Source organism: Budorcas taxicolor, chromosome 1 (assembly GCF_023091745.1).
Source record: "Budorcas taxicolor isolate Tak-1 chromosome 1, Takin1.1, whole genome shotgun sequence".
NCBI classification, from domain to species: Eukaryota; Metazoa; Chordata; class Mammalia; order Artiodactyla; family Bovidae; genus Budorcas; species Budorcas taxicolor.
Window position 1 is genome coordinate 109,292,908 of NC_068910.1, and position 20,131 is coordinate 109,313,038.

The 20,131-nt window shown below is 39.3% G+C and overlaps 1 protein-coding gene across 1 annotated transcript in view; it reads left to right on the top strand.

Annotated features, from left to right (window-relative positions):
• Positions 1–2,413: 2,413 nt before the first annotated feature.
• TBC1D23 (TBC1 domain family member 23) overlaps positions 2,414–20,131 on the top strand; it is a 54,136-nt gene continuing 36,418 nt past the window's right edge. Inside the window, exons 1-2 of the mRNA XM_052642227.1 lie at positions 2,414–2,488; positions 19,934–20,045. Of these exons, the coding sequence (XP_052498187.1) occupies positions 2,436–2,488; positions 19,934–20,045 (165 nt within the window). The 5' untranslated portion in view covers positions 2,414–2,435. The remainder of the gene's footprint in view (positions 2,489–19,933; positions 20,046–20,131) is intronic.

The window sequence follows — 20,131 nt, forward strand, 5'->3', positions numbered from 1 at the left end:
CTCTCAAGATGAATTACAGTTGAGGGTTAGGATCACCTTAACTGATGAACAACTGTCATGTCACTGGCTTAACAGTTTTAAAAAACATTTTAGAAAAGCTTCTGAAAACCCCCTGACAACAACTGAAGAGACCCAGTAGAGATCCTGAATATTGGGATGGTAATTTGACCCAGATGCATGCCTTTTATTCTCTTTGATAGCTGTCATCTAGACTCTCATTCCACATTAAGAGAAATTTTCCCCATAGGACTGATCATCATGCAGACATCCTGGACTTAGAAGTGGATGCAATAATGTGGCTCTTTGTTATCTTTCCTTTGGGGAAGAGAATGAACATGTTTTTGCTTAGAAATGAAAGAGCTTATTTAATCAAATAGTTTGAAAAATTATGAAACATTTGAGATACCAAGTATAGACTCTATAAAGAATACAGAACACCTACATAGCCTCTTCCCAGCTCTTCAGAAACAAAATATTAAAAATATAATTGAAGCCATTTTCTCTCCTCCCACAAATGTAACTGTGAGAACCACAGAACTTAACAGCTCTGTCCAAACCCTTGCACTAGAGACCTGATTAAACACTAGCATCATTTTTTAGCAACTTAAGGCTGTGTCCCTAGGATGACCTGGGCTCCCACTAAACCCCATTAAAATGCCTGACTGAGGAAGTGCGATGGCTGCCAGGAGAATTTACTGTTTGATCAAGCCAAGACCTGATGTTAGGCTGCTGATCTCTCTTGGAGAGAGAAAAGACTCACAGTTGTGAATCTGTATCTCTACAACTTAGAAGAGTCCTTCTCAAGGCCTGAGAGCCATTCCTTTGAAATGTAATCATCAAGAAGAACAGGGTCTCTGCCTCCCAATCTCTGTGGGAGGGAAGAATCCTAACCTTGAAAATTGCCAGCTAGCAGACACTGCTGGTCTAATCACAATGACACTGACCGATGCTTTGTGATTTTTCACTTGTCTGACTCTAATGAGTCCAGCTCTCCCTGCTCCCTCATTCTCCCTTTAAAACCCCTAATCACTTCTGCAAAAATCAGAATGGAGCTCAGCCCTTTCCTCTACTGCCAGTGGTTTCTGAATAACATCTGTTTTCACTGCTTTAACTAAAGGCTGTCTGTGTTTATCTTTGAGAACTGCCATTCCAATTTTTCTGTGTATCATTCTGCTACATTTTTAAAAAAAGCAGACATGTATCTATTAAGGAAAAATACATTGTGCTGCCTATTTTTAAAATCAAATATAAATGACACCATTCTTTACCTACCCTTGTTCATTTAACATCATATTTTCCAGATTTATCCGTATTGTTAGATGTGGTTCTACTACATCAGCACTGTGTCCAGGTTGGCAAAAGCATCTCCCTAGGTCCATTCTCTGGAGCCTCTGCCCACCCGTAGGCCCATAGATGGTCAAAGTGGAACAAAAAGCCCCTGCTTTGGTGGTGATGGTGGGAACCGAGCTTGGATGTGCAGGCAGAGATGGCCACCAATGTGGAGTGAAGGGGAAGTAGGGTGGGAAGAGATAAAACGTGGCAGCTCTCTCTGCTTGGAACTCCCAGAGTTCTAGATTCTAAATTTGGACTTGACTTTCTGTGTGTACATATGAAATATGTTTATAAACATGCAATATCAAGTCCAAATGTATAATTCTAGCCTTGGTGGCTCAGGCGGTAAAGAATCCGCCTGCAATGCAGGAGACCAGGGTTCGATCCCCGTGTAGAGAAGATCCCCTGGAGAAGGGAATGGCAACCGACTCTAGTATTCTTGCCTGGAGTATTCTATGGACAGAGGATCCTGGTGGGCTACAGTCCATGGGGTCGCAAAGAGTCGAATAAGACTGAGCCACTTTTCACTTTCACTTCCATGTTTATATATGAAATATGTTTATAAAGGTGGGAGCCTAGAACATATCTCCTTTACTGTTTAGCTTAAAAAAGCACAACTTTTAAAGCATTCAGACATAAAGTATGTGGCCTCCACTTGTACTTTTGACCGCTCCACCTTCCCTATGGCATTTCCCCTCCACTCCTCCCTCCACTACTTAAAACTGTCAAATATGACTTTAAGCAGGACGCTAAGACGCAAAGAAGACGCTAACTGGACGCCAAAAAGGGACGCTCATAAGGGCCTCTTACTAGGATCCGCGCTCTCGCCAAACCCCGCCCAGTGCGTCCGGCCAAGGGCCCGCGGCATCCTGGGACGTGTAGTCTTTGGAAGGGCAGCGGCTCTCCAAGTCTCCTCCTCCAAGCTGCCTTTCGCCCTCGGGACGTCGTGACGTCGCCTTCTTCCCATCCCTCGCCTCCTCCCTCTTCCTTTTCCTCTCCAGAAGGTTGGTCCCAGACTTCCGAAGACCTTTTACGACGTTGGGTAGGAGTCGGTCTCGGCGCCGGGTCCACTTTTCGGCAAAGTGACGTGGACGTCAACAGCAATGGCGGAAGGAGAAGAGGTCCTGCCACTGCCGACGTCGGGCGACGAAGGCTGGTGAGTAGAAGCCCCAGGCTGCTTCGCACTGCCCTTCTTTTCTGCGTTGTCACCATCCTGCCCGTCCCCGCGGCCCCGGCAGGCGCCGGCATGGAACGGGAAGACCCGTGCTCGAAGCCCGGAGCCCTGCCCCGCCCCCTCTGCCTGCCGGCTTCCCCTCTGCCAGCACGGTCCTGCCCTAGGGGCTAAAGCCAGACTCGGAGAGAGAGGGGTCTCGTCCAGGTGCTGGGCCTCCGTTCGGCTTTCCAGCTTCATCCGCCGGCTTCCAAAACATGCTGGAGAAGGGTGGCTTCGGGGCTGGGTTTGCCCGGAGTCCCTGGCCCGGGGAGTCAGAGTAGGCTGCTGGTTAGGAAGGAAGTTTCGCGGACTGCAGATCTCAGGCACTGGAATACTATTTGAAGAACAGACCGCTTGAAATGACTGCCGTAGCCTTTGCCTGAGGGTTCAGAGGTTGAGCGATACACCTAGGGATGACTCCCTCCCACGTAACTGAGACATTTTTAGTCCTAGTTTTCATTTCTCATTTCGCGTTCCAACAGTTTCCACCTTTCGTCTCTTTCACATCTTTTTCCTTCCTGCTGTTTTGCTCACAACTCGATTTCAGAGCTTTGGATGCGACGTAGGACACCGCTGTTGCTGTCCTCAAGCCTTTGAGCGCTTACCTGATTTACAGTCAGGGTTGTGGGGAGGACTTCTGACAATTTTTGGTAGGCTTTAGTCACCTAGTTGTTAATCTCTGGGAAAATCTCCTATTTTTGAAATAATTGGTCTTCACAGTACACTTTTAGTAATAACATCATTTAAAAAATGGAACCTTTAGAGGCTTGTCGAATTTTTACAGTTGATCTAAATGCATTGACCACAGGTATTAGATAGTTTTGAATTTGCCTGTTCATCATATATGTACAGCTCACTAGCACTCTATTTGTCTAATAATAATAATCCAGGACGTTTGTAGACATGGAGTTTAATCCCTCTGAAAGAAATGGAAATCGTTGAAAGGGATAGATAATATAGTAACAGTAATTGAGAAATTCAGCTCTCACTTAGCAGACATCAGGCATCACCTTATCATCAGTATATGTACTGTTGATGTGCAAGGTGTAAGATAAAAACTTAGCTAGATGTACTTTTTTTTCTCAATTGACTTACCTTGGAGTTGGGGACATGTAATGGGTACACTTGGTAAGAAGATAAAATTGCCCTAGTTCTTTGGACGTATTAATAAAAGTGTTGTGAAAGTTCTGGGAGACAGAAACCATGTCCACTTGGAGTCATTGGGGAAAGCTGTATGGGGGTGGGGTTGTTTGAATTAGGTCTTGAAGAATAAGTAGGATTTAGAACAGTGCTGTCCAATAGAAATGCAATGTGAACCACATAGTAATTTAAAACTTTCTAGTAGCTATGTTAAAAGCTAAAAAGAAACAGATGAAAATAATTTTAATTATGTATCTTCTTTAGTTAAATATATCCAAAACCTTTCAACATGTAATCATTGTTAAAAAACAAACAAACAATACTTTCACATCTTTTTTGTACCAGGTCTTCAAAATTCGATGTGTATTTTACACTTACTGTTCATCTCAGTCCAGTCTAGCCATGTTTCAGATGTTAAATAGCCACTGTGGCTGGCAGCTAAGGTGCAGGGTCAGATTAACAGAGCAGAAAGGTCTCTGAATGAAGTAATAGCATGAGCAAGGACATAGACAAGAAAATTGATGATTTGTTTGGAGAGTAATGACTAGAATGTCATAAAGTTTGCCGTTTTGGAAAGGTGAATTTGTTGTAGTGTAAACTGGCTGTCATCAACTGATTGAAGGCCAGGAGGGAAAGTATTTCTAGAGAAAAGGTGTCTTTGAGGAGCTCTTAGGTTGGGAGGATTGTGAACTTGTGTCTGGTTCAGAGGGGCAAGGACCGTGGAGTGAATGGTTGCCGGTGGTAGCGTTTGTTCTCTTCTAGCGTTGCTGTTTCTTTGGTGAGGCTTCCTGTTTTTGCTGTTTGTATTTTCATGAGTGGAAGAACCCTGAGTGTTCTCTTGATTTTTATTCTCCCTCCATTCTCTTCTAATCTTTATCCTTTTTCTCTACTCACTCCAGTCACTGGTCCCCTAGAAGTGAATTTAAATAGAGTCAGAAAAGACATTCGCATTTGGAGCCACAAGTTCAGTAAAGCCTCTGTCCTTATGGTGCTTCTTGTATACACTGGAGCAGCTTTATTCTTTTTTTAAAAAATGCTGTGACATATTTATTGTAATCTTTTGAGATAGAAAATTTTCTGAAATGTGTTAAACATCTCGTTGTGTAACTGAACTCATCTTAATGATTTAGGGTCATTCAGTTTACAAATGTGAGTGTATAAAAATAAAACTAGGTCCCTGTCCTTAAGGAATTTGTGGTCTAGTTAGAGGAGGCAGGTTTAAGAACATCATTTACTGTTATACTTCTGTACTACATTGAGACCTTTAAGGCCTATCTAGGCAGAAAGGGTAGACTGTTGCTGTTTAAATGCCCCCCTATAGCCATCCCTTTTTTAGTTTGCTTTTCATTAGTTTTCCCTGTTTGCTTTCTTTGTTGTCAGTGGTATCTCACTCTTTGATCCTGACCTGTGAAACTCGGTAGCTGAACTTGTTAAATTATCTGTTCATTTGTAAAGAGGCTCAGGATGGGGCCTGAAGAACTTGAAAGTACAAGATGTCACTTTTACTTATTTACTGTTTTTTAGTTATGTTCTGGATCAGTGCTTTTCAGAATTTAAATGTGCATTGGGATTACCTGGAGAGCTTGTTAAAATTCAGATTCTGATTCAGTAAATTTGCTTGGGACCTAGAATTCTATATTTCTGACTGACCAGCTACTGGGTGATGGCATTTCTGGTTCATAGTTTTCGGTGATATATATCTCCAATGAGTTGGTCAGGGGAATTTTTCTCTTTACTGTGTTATATTGTATCATCTAACACATTATACTGTCTATATTACATAATTAAACTTTAGTGTTAATCTGGTTACATGTTTTATCACTGTTCTGTATCTTCTTTCTTCCTTTATCGTTGCTTTGGGAGGACTTTGTCTAGTTGTGGCAGGCGGGCACTACTCTGTTGTGCTTGGCCTTCTCATCGTGGTGACTTCTTGTGTTGCAGAGCACCGGCTCTAGGTGCTCAGGGTTCTTGGGCTTAGTTGCTCTGTGTCATGTGAAATCTTCTTGGACCAGGGACCGAATCCATGTCCCCTGCACTGGCAGATGGATTCTTATCCACGGCAAAACCAGGAAAGTCCTGTTACTGTTCTTTAGATTGTGAACTTTTCAAGGGAAGTGCTGATGGCAGGTGGCTCAAATGTTTATTGTCTGAATGAAGATACAGATTTTTGTAAAATCATGTGCAGTAATATACCAAGATGTCATTTCATATAAATTTTCTGACTCCAGTGTTTTTGTAAGCTGTGTAATTGTTTGCTGGTGTAGTACTCATTTTTTTTTTTTTTTTCGGAAATCTAGGGTTATCGGAGTGAGAAGGCAATGGCACCCCAATCCAGTACTCTTGCCTGGCAAATCCCATGGACGGAGGAGCCTGGAAGGCTGCAGTCCATGGGGGCGCTAAGAGTTGGACAGGACTGAGCGACTTCACTTTCACTTTTCAGTTTCGTGCATTGGAGAAGGAAATGGCAACCCACTCCAGTGTTTTTGCCTGGAGAATCCCAGGGACGGGGGAGCCTGATGGGCTGCTGTCTCTGGGGTCGCACAGAGTCCCACACGACTGAAGCGACTTAGCAGCAGCAGCAGCAGCAGGGTTATCAGAAACTGCCTCAGCTCTCAAACTTTCTGAAATTACAACCATATAAACTCAGAGAGCATGGAGAAGTCCTTGTAAAATTGTTTACAGTTTGAAATGACTTAAATTTAATTAATATAAGCTACAGATTTGAAAATAAAAGAAGTATTAAATTATTGTAGTTCAATGATTGGTCATTCTTCTTCTGGGTATTGAAGAAACCAGGTTTGCGATTGTGGCTTTCATTTTCTGATGCTTTCTTTCTGAAATAACTCCTTAAAATCTAAAGTCTTGATTAAAAATTTTTGTTTTGGTAAACACATCGTGCAACAACTGTTGGTATTTTGAGTTTGCTAAGTTAAAATTTTTTGTACAGCTTTTCTTAAATTGTTGCTAAACTTTTGTTAAAATTTTAGAAATATCAGTTTCATTAAGAGGCTTCTATTGTCAATTTGAGATATGAATAGGAATTGTTTTGAGAATAATGAGGTCTTTTTCAAAGTTTTGTGCGCTTTGTAAATAGTATTCTGTGCTTTTCATTTCATAAGCATGGAAATAGAGATTTAAATTATCACTCAGGGATTAGGTGGTAGCAATTTCAGAATGATATAATCAATAAAGAAACACATTTAATATGAAAGAGAATGAAACCTGTTGCTTAGAATATTGATAGCTTGTAGTTCTGGGAAGACTAGATATTATCTTACATAAAATAAAGAGAAAGTGAACCATATTGGTTTGAATTAGGAGTTTTTAAGTTGACAACTGTTTCATTTTGTGAGGGCAGACAGAAATTATGAAGACTTATTTTGTTTATGCTATTTATATGAATGTTATTATAATCCGGGTTTTACTGGTTTTGGAGGTAATTCCTAAATAAGAATTCACTTGTTCCTTGTTCCTGTGGCTGTTTTAATATCCACAGGTAAGAGTTAGTAATTGGTTTTTGCATGCTAAAGAAATGTATTCAGTTAATTTATTTCCATGTATTTGTACTCACTGCTAGGAGTACAGGTGCATCCCTATCTAAGTACAGTGAGGCAATTCAGGTAATTCTGTACTAATGAAGTGTATTCCGATACACAGCCAACTCATGAGTAGGTGTCTTCTGAGCAGAATTGATAAAGTATGCCTGACAAGTCATTTCTGCTGCTTATGGTGAAGTGTGGATTCTACTTGGTATAAATCAAAGGCAGTCCAGTCCTCCCACACCATGCATTAAAAAGCAAAATAGAGGTTAGCAAAGCTTTCTTAATTCATTCAGCAACATTAACTAAATACTGGTTATATGCAAGCTGCTATGTAGTGTTTAAAAAAAAATTGAAACATTTAAAACCAGAACTGTGCATTGTTTTGAATTGCTTTGGCACTTCAGTTTTTTCATCATTTAAAGAGGCAGTGCTTGAAGTGACTTATTTAGATATTGAGAATTACATACAAAAGCAAATCAGCCCCATATATTAAGTTCATAAGGGCAAATTGTTGTTTGTTGGGAATGCAAGAGCAGTAAGAACCAGTTAAAAGAAAACCTATTTCCTGAAATTTAATGTACATAATAAATGTACATTTATTTTCTCACCTGAGTTGAGAAAAGGATGACTAATTAAATAATTTGTTTCACATCTTCCTTCTTCTTGAAGATTAAAGGAGTTTTTTCTTGTCTTTAAGCTGACATAGCATTTTGTTGGTTTTTTCATTCCAAACCGAATGCTGTAATGTGTGCTTTCCTTACTTTAAAGCAGTTGTTAGCATAAAACTAGTTGGGTGGTATTTAATGATTTTAGTAAGAAGAAAACATAAAAGAAAATACTATATGTTTGCATAGAACTTTATCCTTTGTATAATGCTTATATTTACTATCTCATTTTGGCTCTTAGAACAATTCTATGAGAAAGGGAAATTATGAGTTATTGTCCTTTCCTTGTTAGGGCTGAGAAGATAGGCATAGGGAGTTTAGACAGTAGACCCAGTTAGTGGAAAATCTGGGACTTAAACTCATGGCTCTCTAAGCCTTTCTTTCTAAAGTTGATTACATACACCGTGTATAGTTCACAGATACTTTAACAGACAGAGAGAACCCAGTTAAAAATATGCTGATCTTACATTCACCCATGTGTTCTAAACCTACGGTATTTAAAGATGTGCTTTGTTGACCACATGTGTGCATTATCTGTGGAACCTATAAGGCTCTAAGGATATGCACAGGCTGTGTGCCGCATTGCCTTTCCTGCATCCATAAGAAGGGGTAATTCATGACTGTTGTGGTGGGATGGGATACAGAGCGTTATATACTATAACTTCATGTCTCTTTGGTTTTCATAATCTGTTCTCATTCCTCTTGCCAAAAATCACTTAAATAGATTAGTTTTTTTATGCTGAGCTACTGTGGTTACAAATATCTAGATTATATATCTAATATTTTATATATTTAAATGTATTTATGTAATTATATATTAAGTATATGTGAATATATAAGTAATATATATGTATCTATATAATTGGAAAATAAAATTATAATGTTTTGATTTACTTAGTCTGTGAGAATGCAATAGTGATATTTAATTAGAACATATAAATAATTATAGTTTTAATTACTATCACCTCAGTCATTTTTTCATTGTTTATATTTAGTGATGTTAGGAAAATAAGAAACTTCCTTTTAAAATAGCTTCCTTATGAAAGCTGTCACTTCCTTGTGGAAGGGTCACTGTCCCCTTTAAATAGTTTCTAGTCTCTGTTTTGAGGTATAAAAGTGACACATAGAAGGATGTATTCATCTTATGAGCAGTTGAATACCAAACATTCTTGAACTTATTTTGTAGATTCTATTTAGATCTAACCACTGACATGAAAATAAATTGAGTTCCTTTGTTGTTGAATAAGTTACCACTGATAGATGGAATTCAGGTTAAAAAATAAATCCATTATGTGTTTCTTTGCCCATCTCTGATCTCCATTGGTAAAATATCTTTGGGAAGAACTGCCTAAATGTTGCAAAATATTGTCATCTCATTTGCAATAACTGTTCCTTTATCTTCCAAAATAGTGGTTTCATGAAAAGGAATATTGGTAGTCTGTCTTTTCTCATTCCAGTTTTTTTTCTTTTTATTTATTTTTTAATTGAAGGAGAATTGCTTTACAGAATTTTGTTGTTTTCTGTCAGACCTCAGCATGAATCATCCGTTGGTATCATATATCCCCTCCCTTTTGAACTGCCTCCCATCTCCCTCCCCATCTTACCCGTCTAGGTTGATGTGGAATGCCTGTTTGGGTTTCCTGAGACATACAGCAAATTCCCATTGGCTCTCTGTTTTACATATGGTAATGTAAGTTTCCGTGTTACTCTCTCCATACGTCTCACCCTCTCCTCCCGTCTCCCCATGTCCATAAGTCTGTTCTCTATGTCTGTTTGTCCATTGCTGCCCTGTGAATAAATTCTTCAGTACCATTTTTCTAGGTTCTGTATATATGCATTAGTATACGATATTTATCTTTCTCTTTCTGACTGACTTCACTCTGTATAATAGGCTTTAGGTTCATCCACCTCATTAGAACTGACTCAAATGTGTTCCTTTTTATGGCTGAGTAATATTGCATTGTATATATGTGCCACAACTTCTTTATCCATTCATCTGTTGATGGACATCTAGGTTGCTTCCATGTTCTAATTATTGTAAATAGTGCTGCAGTGAGCAATGGGATACTTGTGTCTTTCTCTCATTCCAGTTAGAGTAAAGTGGAAATTTGTACTAGAAACAGGTAAGGTGCTATTTTGTGTTGACTTGTGCTGTTTTCATCCCCTTTTCTCTGAGGCGAAAGAGGTACAGTATTTTCCGTTTCCAGATGAACTAGTGCTTTGGTTGTTGGGTTGGGGAAAGACTGTGATGCATTTCTTTGTGCACTAAATGTGCTGGAAAATCGCCTTATGTGTATAGAAAACAACAGAGTGTTGGGGACTTTTTGCTTTGAGGAGGCATTGAAGAGGAAAAGGATTTAGAGCACTCTCTAAAGTTAACTTCTCATTAGTGGAGAGAGAGTTCTCCCTTTTGTGAGCCAAGTCTTAAATAGTAAATGCATTGCAACGTTACACATATGGTAAAGTTGTAAGCACTTTTTTCTTTTAATGCTTGCACAAAAATTCCTGAGTTTATTCTTAGCAGAGGAAGGGGCACCATTGGTATACCATTGGTGCAATTTGATCTACATGGGTTATGGGTCAAAAATAAGTGTATGAAAATTTAAAGCATCTGGTCCATTGGAACTGTAGTTAATTTTAGTAGTTTACAGAGCAACACAGTGCTGAAATATTGCGGCTATCGTGTATGGTTGTCCCTTCAAACAAGGAGGACTAGATTTAGCACTTTCTCTACTTGGCAAAGCTCCTAGTTAAATTCTGCAGATGATTACAGTATTTGATAGGGGACTCTCCCGAAACTGCTTTGGTAGATCTGATCCTGATAATAGTTTCACTGTTTCTTCTTTCAAGCTGGTGGAGTGTTGTTTTTCCCATAACAAATATACATTTTGTTAAAATACTGTAACAAGTGAGGCTGACTGACAAGAATCCAGATGAATTCAAGATTTCACAATTGACAGATTTTGCTGTCATGGACTGTAAGCTGTCATGGTCATTTCCAAATGTGTCATCATGCTATTTGCTCTTGGAATGCTTTGGTAGTTGGAGATTGATGTTTAAAAACATGTTGCATATTACATATTATGGTCAATTCCATCCATATCTACTGTACAATTGAATCTGTAACAAAGTTCTCTTCTTTTCACTTCTAAGAAATGTCACGCAAAATAAGTTCCGACAGATCTTTGGTGCTAATGTCTCATGAGCTGGGCGTTAGGAAACAACTGGAAGTATGATGGCACAAGTGAAGTCTTGCAGTCGCAACTCAGCATGTGCAGCTTGCCACTGTTACACAATTTGCTGGTGCGCACAAGTAGTTAGCTGGCTGTTGTTTTAGTTTTAAATAACTGATCAGAAGCTTGTGCTATGTATGCATGGAGAAGCTGGCCGCACATTGCTTAACCTGTGCTCATAGTGGCTTACATTCTAAGCATACTGAGGGACGACTGTAGTACTGCTAGCAGTCAGAGGTTTGAATGATATCCAATGCAGTAGAAATAACATACTTAAGATGTTTACACAGCAAGTGTTGGCTTTTATTGATTTCCCCAGTAATGCAGTTTTTGTCTTTTTGTTTTAATCAAATAATAATGTATCTTAGATCTTGACCACTTTGGACACAAAACTAATTTTTTTTTTTTTTAGTTTGTCATTTGGGTTTTCACTAGTTTCTCTGTACTCTGCATTTAAGCTTAGGTGACTATATACGTTCTGGGTCCTAAGTGGTTTTTTTGAACTACTCTACTCTTTGATTTTTAAAATAATAATAGAAAAGGGTTCAATTTTAAAGAATTTTGAAAGCTAGTAAAGTTGACTTTATTTACTTGATAGACTGAGAATTAAGACAACTGGTTTCCAGACTAGAAAATATTCTACTTTTAAGTGTTTTAGCAACTTATCTCAGTATGCTCGGGTGACAGAGTCTATTCTGAGGTTGAATAGGCCATAGGAAATCACACAGGCCGTCTGATAAGTTGCTGGGAATGATTGCTTAATTCTAGAGCTACTTCACATGTATGGTTTCTATATATTAAAAAAAAAACAAACCATGCTTCTTGAATGCTTATTTTGTCTTTGAAGATTTAATCTTGACTAAATGAAGAGTGACTTAGTATTCCTACACTCATGTTTGCTCTTGTTCTCTAATTTTAGTTTTTTCCACATTTTACTACTGTTTCATTTGTGCCTCATGAGTTGTGACACGTGTACCCAGCAGTGGTTCATGTGAGCAGCAACTCACTGTCGACACTCTTCTTTTGGGGGAAACAGTGAATCTTCACTGCCTTTGGAGTCTTGTACAAGACTGAGCAAGAAAGTTGGAAAAGACAAAGTCAGGTAAGGTGTAGTTATTAAGAAGAAATAGAAAGCAGAGAGTGGGAGTGATACTCTAGCAGAAAAGAAGATAACTCATGTGCTGTATAAATACTCTCCACCTCTTTTGACTAGGTGGTATCTGATTCTATGCCGTTTTATAGGTGAAGAAACTGAGTTTGTATCTTAGGTCACACAGCTGTTAAAGGTGTGTGGAATCTGATGTCACATTTTCTGACTTTAAATTTTATACAATTTTCTCTGTAAGACACTGTCTCTAAGCCATTATATTCATGATTCTTGATGCTTTTGCTATTGAGCTACCATGGCAACTGTTTCGGAGTCTGTTTCCTTCTGCTAGTTATTTAACAAGTAGTATCAATTTGAGAAGTTAAAGAGGCAAGGCAAACTCTTTCCCTCAGCAACCCTAAGGTATATGGTTTGGACCCTTCATAGTGATGTGCTCTCATCATTGAAATGGTCAATGAAGGTTGACACACAAGCTGCCTCTTAAAGCCCTAAATTAAAAGAGTCTCTAAACTTTTCTGTTACTCTTTTATTACATTTTTATTGAGGCAGAGGAACCAGAGATCAAATTGCCAACATCTGCTGGATCATGGAAAAAGCAAGAGGGTTCCAGAGAAACATCTGTTTCTGCTTTATTGACTATGCCAAAGCCTTTGACTGTGTGGATCACAATAAACTGTGGAAAATTCTGGGAGAGATGGCAATCCCAGACCACCTGACCTGCCTCTTGAGAAATGTGTATGCAGGTCAGGAAGCAACAGTTAGAACTGGACATGGAACAACAGACTGGTTCCAAATAGGAAAAGGAGTACGTCAAGGCTGTATATTGTCTCCCTGCTTATTTAACTTCTATGCAGAGTACATCATGAGAAACGCTGGGCTGGAGGAAACACAAGCTGGAATCAAGATTGCCGGGAGAAATATCAATAACCTCAGATATGCAGATGACACCACCCTTAAAAGTGAAGAGGAACTAAAAAGCCTCTTGATGAAAGTGAAAGAGGAGAGTGAAAAAGTTGGCTTAAAGCTCAACATTCAGAAAACGAAGATCATGGCATCTGGTCCCATCACTTCATGGGAAATAGATGGGGAAGCAGTGGAAACAGTGTCAGACTTTAGTTTTTGGGGCTCCCAAATCACTGCAGATGGTGATTGCAGCCATGAAATTAAAAGACACTTACTTCTTGCAAGGAAAGTTATGACCAACCTAGATAGCATATTGAAAAGCAGAGATATTACTTTGCCAACAAAGGTCCGTCTAGTCAAGGCTATGGTTTTTCCTGTGGTCATGTATGGATGTGAGAGTTGGACTGTGAAGAAAGCTGAGCACCGAAGAATTGATGCTTTTGAACTGTGGTGTTGGAGAAGACTCTTGAGAGTCCCTTGGACTCCAAGGAGATCCAACCAGTCCATCCTAAAGGAGATCAGTCCTGCGTGTTCTTTGGAAGGACTGATGCTGAAGCTGAAACTCCAGTACTTTGGCCACCTGATGTGAAGAACTGACTCATTGGAAAAGACCCTGATGCTGGGAGGGGTTGGGGGCAGGAGGAGAAGGGGATGACCGAGGATGAGATGGCTGGATGGCATCACTGACTCAATGGACGTGAGTCTGAGTGAACTCCGGGAGTTGGTGATGGACAGGGAGGCCTGGCCTGCTGCGATTCATGGGGTCGCAAAGTCGGACACGACTGAGCGACTGAACTGAACTGAAACTTTTTCTGTTACTCTTTTATTACATTTTTATTGAGATGTAATTTATGAATCATTAAATACATATTTCAAGTGTACAGTTCAATGGTTTTAGTATATTTCCAGAGTTAAGCAATCATCACCCATAATCTTAAGTTTAGAGAATTTTCATTACCCCCAAAGAAACCCCATACCCATTAGTATCCCACTTATTCCCCTGTCACTTCAGGTCCTAATGATCAACCTTCTGTATGTATACATTTGCTAGTTTAGATATTTCATGTAAATGAAATCCTATATGTGTGGCCATTGTGTCTGTTTTCTTTCACTGCGCATAATTCTCAAGGTTCATGCATGCGTTACATGTTGTCAGCACTTCATTCGTTTTCATTGCTTAGTATTCCAGTGTATGAAAACACATCTATTCATAAGATGATGATGTTTCTACTTTTCGGCTTTTATGAATAATACATACATTTAAGTACTACTTTTTGGCTATTTTGAACAATACATAGAACTAATGTTACAGATATTTTTTAAAAGTTTTTTGTTGTTGCCTTTTTTAATGTGGTAAAACATACATAACATAAAACTCACCATTTTAATAGGTAGAACCAAGTGACATTAAGTACATCTACAGTGTTGTGCAGCCATCATCATCCCAAACAAGAACTCTCTACCCAGTAAGCAATAGTTCCCCGTTGCCCCCTACCTCCGGCCTCTGGCCACCTCTGTTCTACTTTCTGTCTCTTTGAATTTCCCTATTTTAGGTACCTTATGTGAGTGGAGTCATACACTGTTTGCCCTTTTGTGACTTCTTCCCCCTCACCCCCTTAGCATTTGTCTTCAGAGTTTGTTCATCTTGTAGCATGTGTCAGAATTTCCTTCCTTTTTAAGACTGATTAACATTTTGTTGTCTATATATACCACATTTTACTCATCCACTCATACATTGATGATGATTTGGGTTGTTTCCACTTTTTGGTGTTGTGAATAATATTTCTGTGAATATGGATGTACAAATTCCTGTTTGAGTTCTTTCAGTTCTTTTGAGTATATCCCTCTGAAGTGGAATTGCTAGGTTATATGGTGATTCTCTTTAGCTTTTTAAAGAACCGCCAAACTTTCCCACAGTTGACTGCACCATTTTGCATCGTTTCCACTAGCAATGCACAGGAATTCTAATTTCTCCGTATTCTTGCCCTCCTCCCCTTTTTTGGATATTAGCTGTTCTAACAGATGTGTTATACAGTATCTTGTTGTGATTTATGTATGAGTTTCTGGTGTATGTGTTGTGTTCTCTTTGGCATACTGAGTCGTATTTCTAATTATGAGGGGGTTATACTTTTAACCATTCAGTTTGTGAGAAGTGCCTCTGACTACCTGCAGCGGAGCCTTTTCTGGTTTCTTGCTGACGGTTGTGCCCCTGGAAGCACACTTTGGCTGTGCTGGGTCTTCATTGCTGCGCTCGGGCTTTTCTGCAGCTGTGGTGCATGGCCTTCTCCTTGTGGCAGCTTCTCTTGCTGCAGACCCCGGCGCTAGTGTGCACAGGCTCAGGAGCTGTGACTTCTGGGTTCTGGAGCCCCGGGCTGGCTGCCCCAGGGCCTGTGGGATCTTGCCAGACCAGGGGCTGACCTGTGTCTCCTGCACTGGCAGATGAGCTGTTAACCACTGGACCACCGAGGAAGCCCCTCATTGTGGTTTGAGTTTCCCCTAATGGCTAATGATGACGTGTGCCTGTCGGGTGCTTATTGGCTCATTGTGTATTGGTTGTTTTGTTTTTGGAGGAAAAAAAAGTAGTCAGATATGTTGGGAACGTCAAATCAAGGTAAAGATTTGATCATTCGAAGTGACATAGGGAGAGTGGTCCCCTGGAGTTGTGGGCATTAGAGAAGGAAGAGGGATGATTGGGTGTGTAAGAGGAGGAGGTGAGTGCGAGATGAGGGAGACGTGGTCACATGTGTTGTCCAGAATACTTTCAGAAAGCTTTGCTGGGACAGGAACAACCAGGAGTGTGGAAGGACAGGAAAGTTTGGAGGAGTTTTTGTGCTTGTTATTGATGTTATTGTTTCTAATAGCAGTCCTTGAGCATGCTGGCTCAGAGGAAAGAGCAATAGCAAAAGAGAAGTGGAAGAGAGGGGGTAGCTGGTGGCACGTGGCTCCAGAGGAGTCAGCATAGCGCGGGGGGTGGGGGGGGTCAGGGAGATAAGACTCACTGAAGTTATCAGTGTTAGACTAGAGAAAGAATCCCTAGACATCTATGCATGTAGGAAAGAAGGAAATGATGTCTGGGATAAAGATCAGTTACTTATTTTTATTTTGGAGAGTGGCTGAGATCAAAGGGAAGAGAAGCCTGCTGGCCTGTATTTTCTCTTTGGAATCAGAAATAACGTCACCTGAAGTAAAGTGACTAGGTAGGGGAGTCTGAAGAAAATGGTGGGTAGGAGAAGATTTTCAGGTAGATTGATGCCTAAAAGAAATAAATGGTGGTGAATCTAGGATAGCATCGTGATTGTCTCTGTTTGGGAAAAAAACAGTTGTCTCTGTTTCCCGATGAAGTCCTCCTAGAGCAAAGTATGGGAACAGAGAAGGCAGAACTGGTTAGAATAACCCAGCGTTAGCAGTTTGCAGCTTTCTGAATGTGTTGGGAAGGCGAAGGAGTGAACCTCAGGGCGTTAAGAATGTGCTTGAAGTCTTAGGCCATGGAATTAATACTGACGAAGCCACTTGAGAATTCTTCTAACAAATCTGTGCCACCTTTCACCCTCTACTTTTAACTCCTTACACAGGAAGGAGGACATGGGGAGGACACCCCTTCACCAAAATTAATTTTCTTCCATGCTATAAAAATAGAACCAAATATTTTTACATCTTTTAACTTCCTTCAAAGTTTATCATATACTGTTTGCCTTGCTATAATTCTAAAGCAGCTTGGGTTACAGTGCTTATTATTGCATGATTTTGCTATAGAACATCAACTCTGGAGGAATTTTGTTAGACTTTATTTAAGTTTCAAAAATATATCATTGATAGATCATCGGCAGTATACTGGAGTGGGTTGCTATACCCTCCTCCAAGGGACCTTCCCGACCCAGGGATTGAACCCATGTCTCCTGTGTCTCCTGCATTGGCAGCTGGGTTCTTGACCACAAGGACCATCTGGGAAGCCCTAAACTGTTATGCAAACAAATATTATAGTTTCAGGGTCACAGAGGCAGGAAGACATGCATTCCTGCTGCTTTGCAACCCCAAATTTTTGGATTTGTTTTGTTTTAGACCTTCTGAGCAGAGAAGACAGTTACTTATTTTTTATATTTACTGAGATAATTAAACATGGCCTGTTCTTGTCTATTTTTAAGGCCTGTCAGACTGTCTAGTACATTTCGGTCAACTTTTAGCTTATAGAGATAGTGGGGAGCCACCATAATCAAAGAAGACTTTAAAAAGCACAACCCACTCAGGCATACTCCACCAAACATGCGTTTTTTATTTGAATGTTAGATGTTGTTTGTTGGAAAACGAAAAGAAACTTGCTCTGGGGGAAGGAAAATTCTGAGAGCTAAATACTGTCTCTTGATAGGAAATTGACTCTTACATGAATTATTTAGCTTCACTGTTTTCAGCTTTTTTACTACATTTATAAGCACATTTGTAATGTTGAAATTCTGATAACTGAGCCTTTGAACTCCTTGTTCAGAAGATAACATTACTTTTAATTATTTAGTTTGTGAGAAGTGCCTTTGACTCCTTTAGTGGAGCATTTTCTGGTTTCTTGCTTATGGTGGTGCTCCAGGAAACCACATTTGTGGTCCCCTGGGGACAGCATCAGAGAATCCAATAGTGGCTGTATCATCAGAGAGGTGCTTGTACGTTATTATCATCATCAAGTATATTGAGGGTTGGACATTTTGCTCCAAAGTACTGACTTTGTTGTCTGCAGTAGTAAGGAATTTGGCAAAGTTTAAAAAGAAACCAAAGATTTTGCACTGAAAAATGAAAAAAATTTTAGTTCTTCATTAATTTGATAAAAATAATTTCATCTCATTAAATGGTATTTTCAGTTCACTTACACATTTAATCATTTAAAATTAATTGTATTTGTTCATCAAAGATCCCACTAAATTTTCTCTGTTTAATGATTACAAACAGTCCTTCAGATTCTGACAGGCTGTCTCATACACTTTGGTCAAACAGAATAGATGAAGCCCGGTCTTTATCACTTGTAGACCTTAACTGTTTCTCAACTATGGACTGAAGCCTCTTTCTTTCATTTTCTGGTCCAGCACTTTGGTGACCAAATAGCAAAAGAATGAAATGTTTCTTGTGTGGTTACTAGTTACATTCTCAAACATACGAATTTGTAGTAGCTTTGTTAAGAAAATCTTTCAGATTTGATCCCAGCTTTTCTGTCAGATAGGATCCCAAGTGATTACATTTTTCATTTAATTCTTTTCCATTAATGGGACAGCACTTTAGGAAAGTTATATATTTAAACTAATATTCTTGGAATCCTATGAGTAGAGGAGATTTACGTTATCTTACTGAGAGAATATGTAGTGGATGTAATTTATTTTCTTCAAGAACCAGAAACATGTGACAAAATCCTGGTTTCCTGATCCTAGTGGAATGCTCTGCCTTTTAGCCTGCTCCACAGAATTTTAGAAATTGCCTGGCTCAGGGATTTTTATTTATATACATTTCTTATGCATTGTATACTAAAATTACAGATAATGACTGGAACCTTAGCTTTTGAGAATTCTGAGGGAATTAGAATTTTAAGTAGTTATTTCCCAGCTAAAAAATAATCCATACCCTTGTGAAGGTTTTTAAATTATTATTTCAGCTTACAAATAATTTTACAAATTTTGACCATGTATAAATGAAAATAAAATTTATTTCGTGCTTTTCTCCTTAAACATAGTAGATGAAATGTAACTGCTTGATGATTTGCTTGATAATGTACTTGATGGGGTAGTGGTTTGCTTTGATATATAATAAATATAGGGATGCCATTAGGTTATTTTTTTGTTCCTCTAACATTTATTGACTATTCACTATAAGCCATGCACTGTTCTGGGCATGATATCTGTATAGTTTTGTACTAAATGGCAACCCACTCCACTGTTCTTGCCTGGAGAATCCCAGGGATGGGGGAGCCTGGTGGGCTGCCGTCTCTGGGGTCGCACAGAGTCGGATACGACCGAAGTGACTTAACAGTAACAGTATTCCCATACCTTGAGTTCTTGGCCCAATTTTATGGCTTCTCCTTCCTGCCTCTATCGGAGCATAATGTTAAGAGCATAAATTCTAAAAGTAGGCTGTTAAAATTTGTATCCTGGCTCTGCTATTACTAGATGTTTGACTATAAGCTATACAACCTCCCTTTACCTCAGTTTTTGCATCTGTAAACTGGGACCAGTAATATAACCTGCTTCATAGGGTTATTGCAAGAATTAAAACACACACACACACATGTGAAATGTTTGGAACAGTGCCTGGCACAAGGGTAGTCCTACAGAAAGTATTAGTCATTATCACTACTATGAATATTAATATTACTGTGAATTCTTAATACTGTTTGTCCTGTTTACTCTTTTTAAATTAATCTTAGAAAACAGATAACTAAGCTTGCTAGAACTAAGTGTAAAATAAGAGTAGATTGACTATTTGAAACCTGAGATTTCCTTTCAAGAAAACAAAATGCAGTATGTGCTTTGATACTGCATTTTGGCTGCTGAACCTTTTTTTCTTAGTATGTACTGTCGCTCAGTTGTGTCCAGCTCTTTGCGACACTATGGAAGGTAGCCCCCAGGCTCCTCTGTCCATGGGATTCTCCAGGCAAAAATCCTGGAGTGGGATGCCATTTCCTTCTCCAGGGGATCTTCCCAACCCAGGGATTGAACCTGCATCTCCTGCGTGGCAGGCTAACCTCTAATAGGCCATATTTCTTGAGGAAATACTGAGGAAGGAAAAAAACCAAAAATTTATCTTAATAAAGAGGACTTGTTTTTCAGGGAAAAAGATCTTGAAGAAGCTCTGGAAGCAGGAGGTTGTGATCTTGAAACTTTGAGAAATATAATTCAAGGGAGGCCACTGCCTGCTGATCTGAGGGCTAAAGTTTGGAAGGTAACTGGAAACTAAGACAAGTAAAATGTAATCAGTTAAGAACAATATTTTAAAATTTTGATTTTCAGCTTTTTTAATTGCAGAGG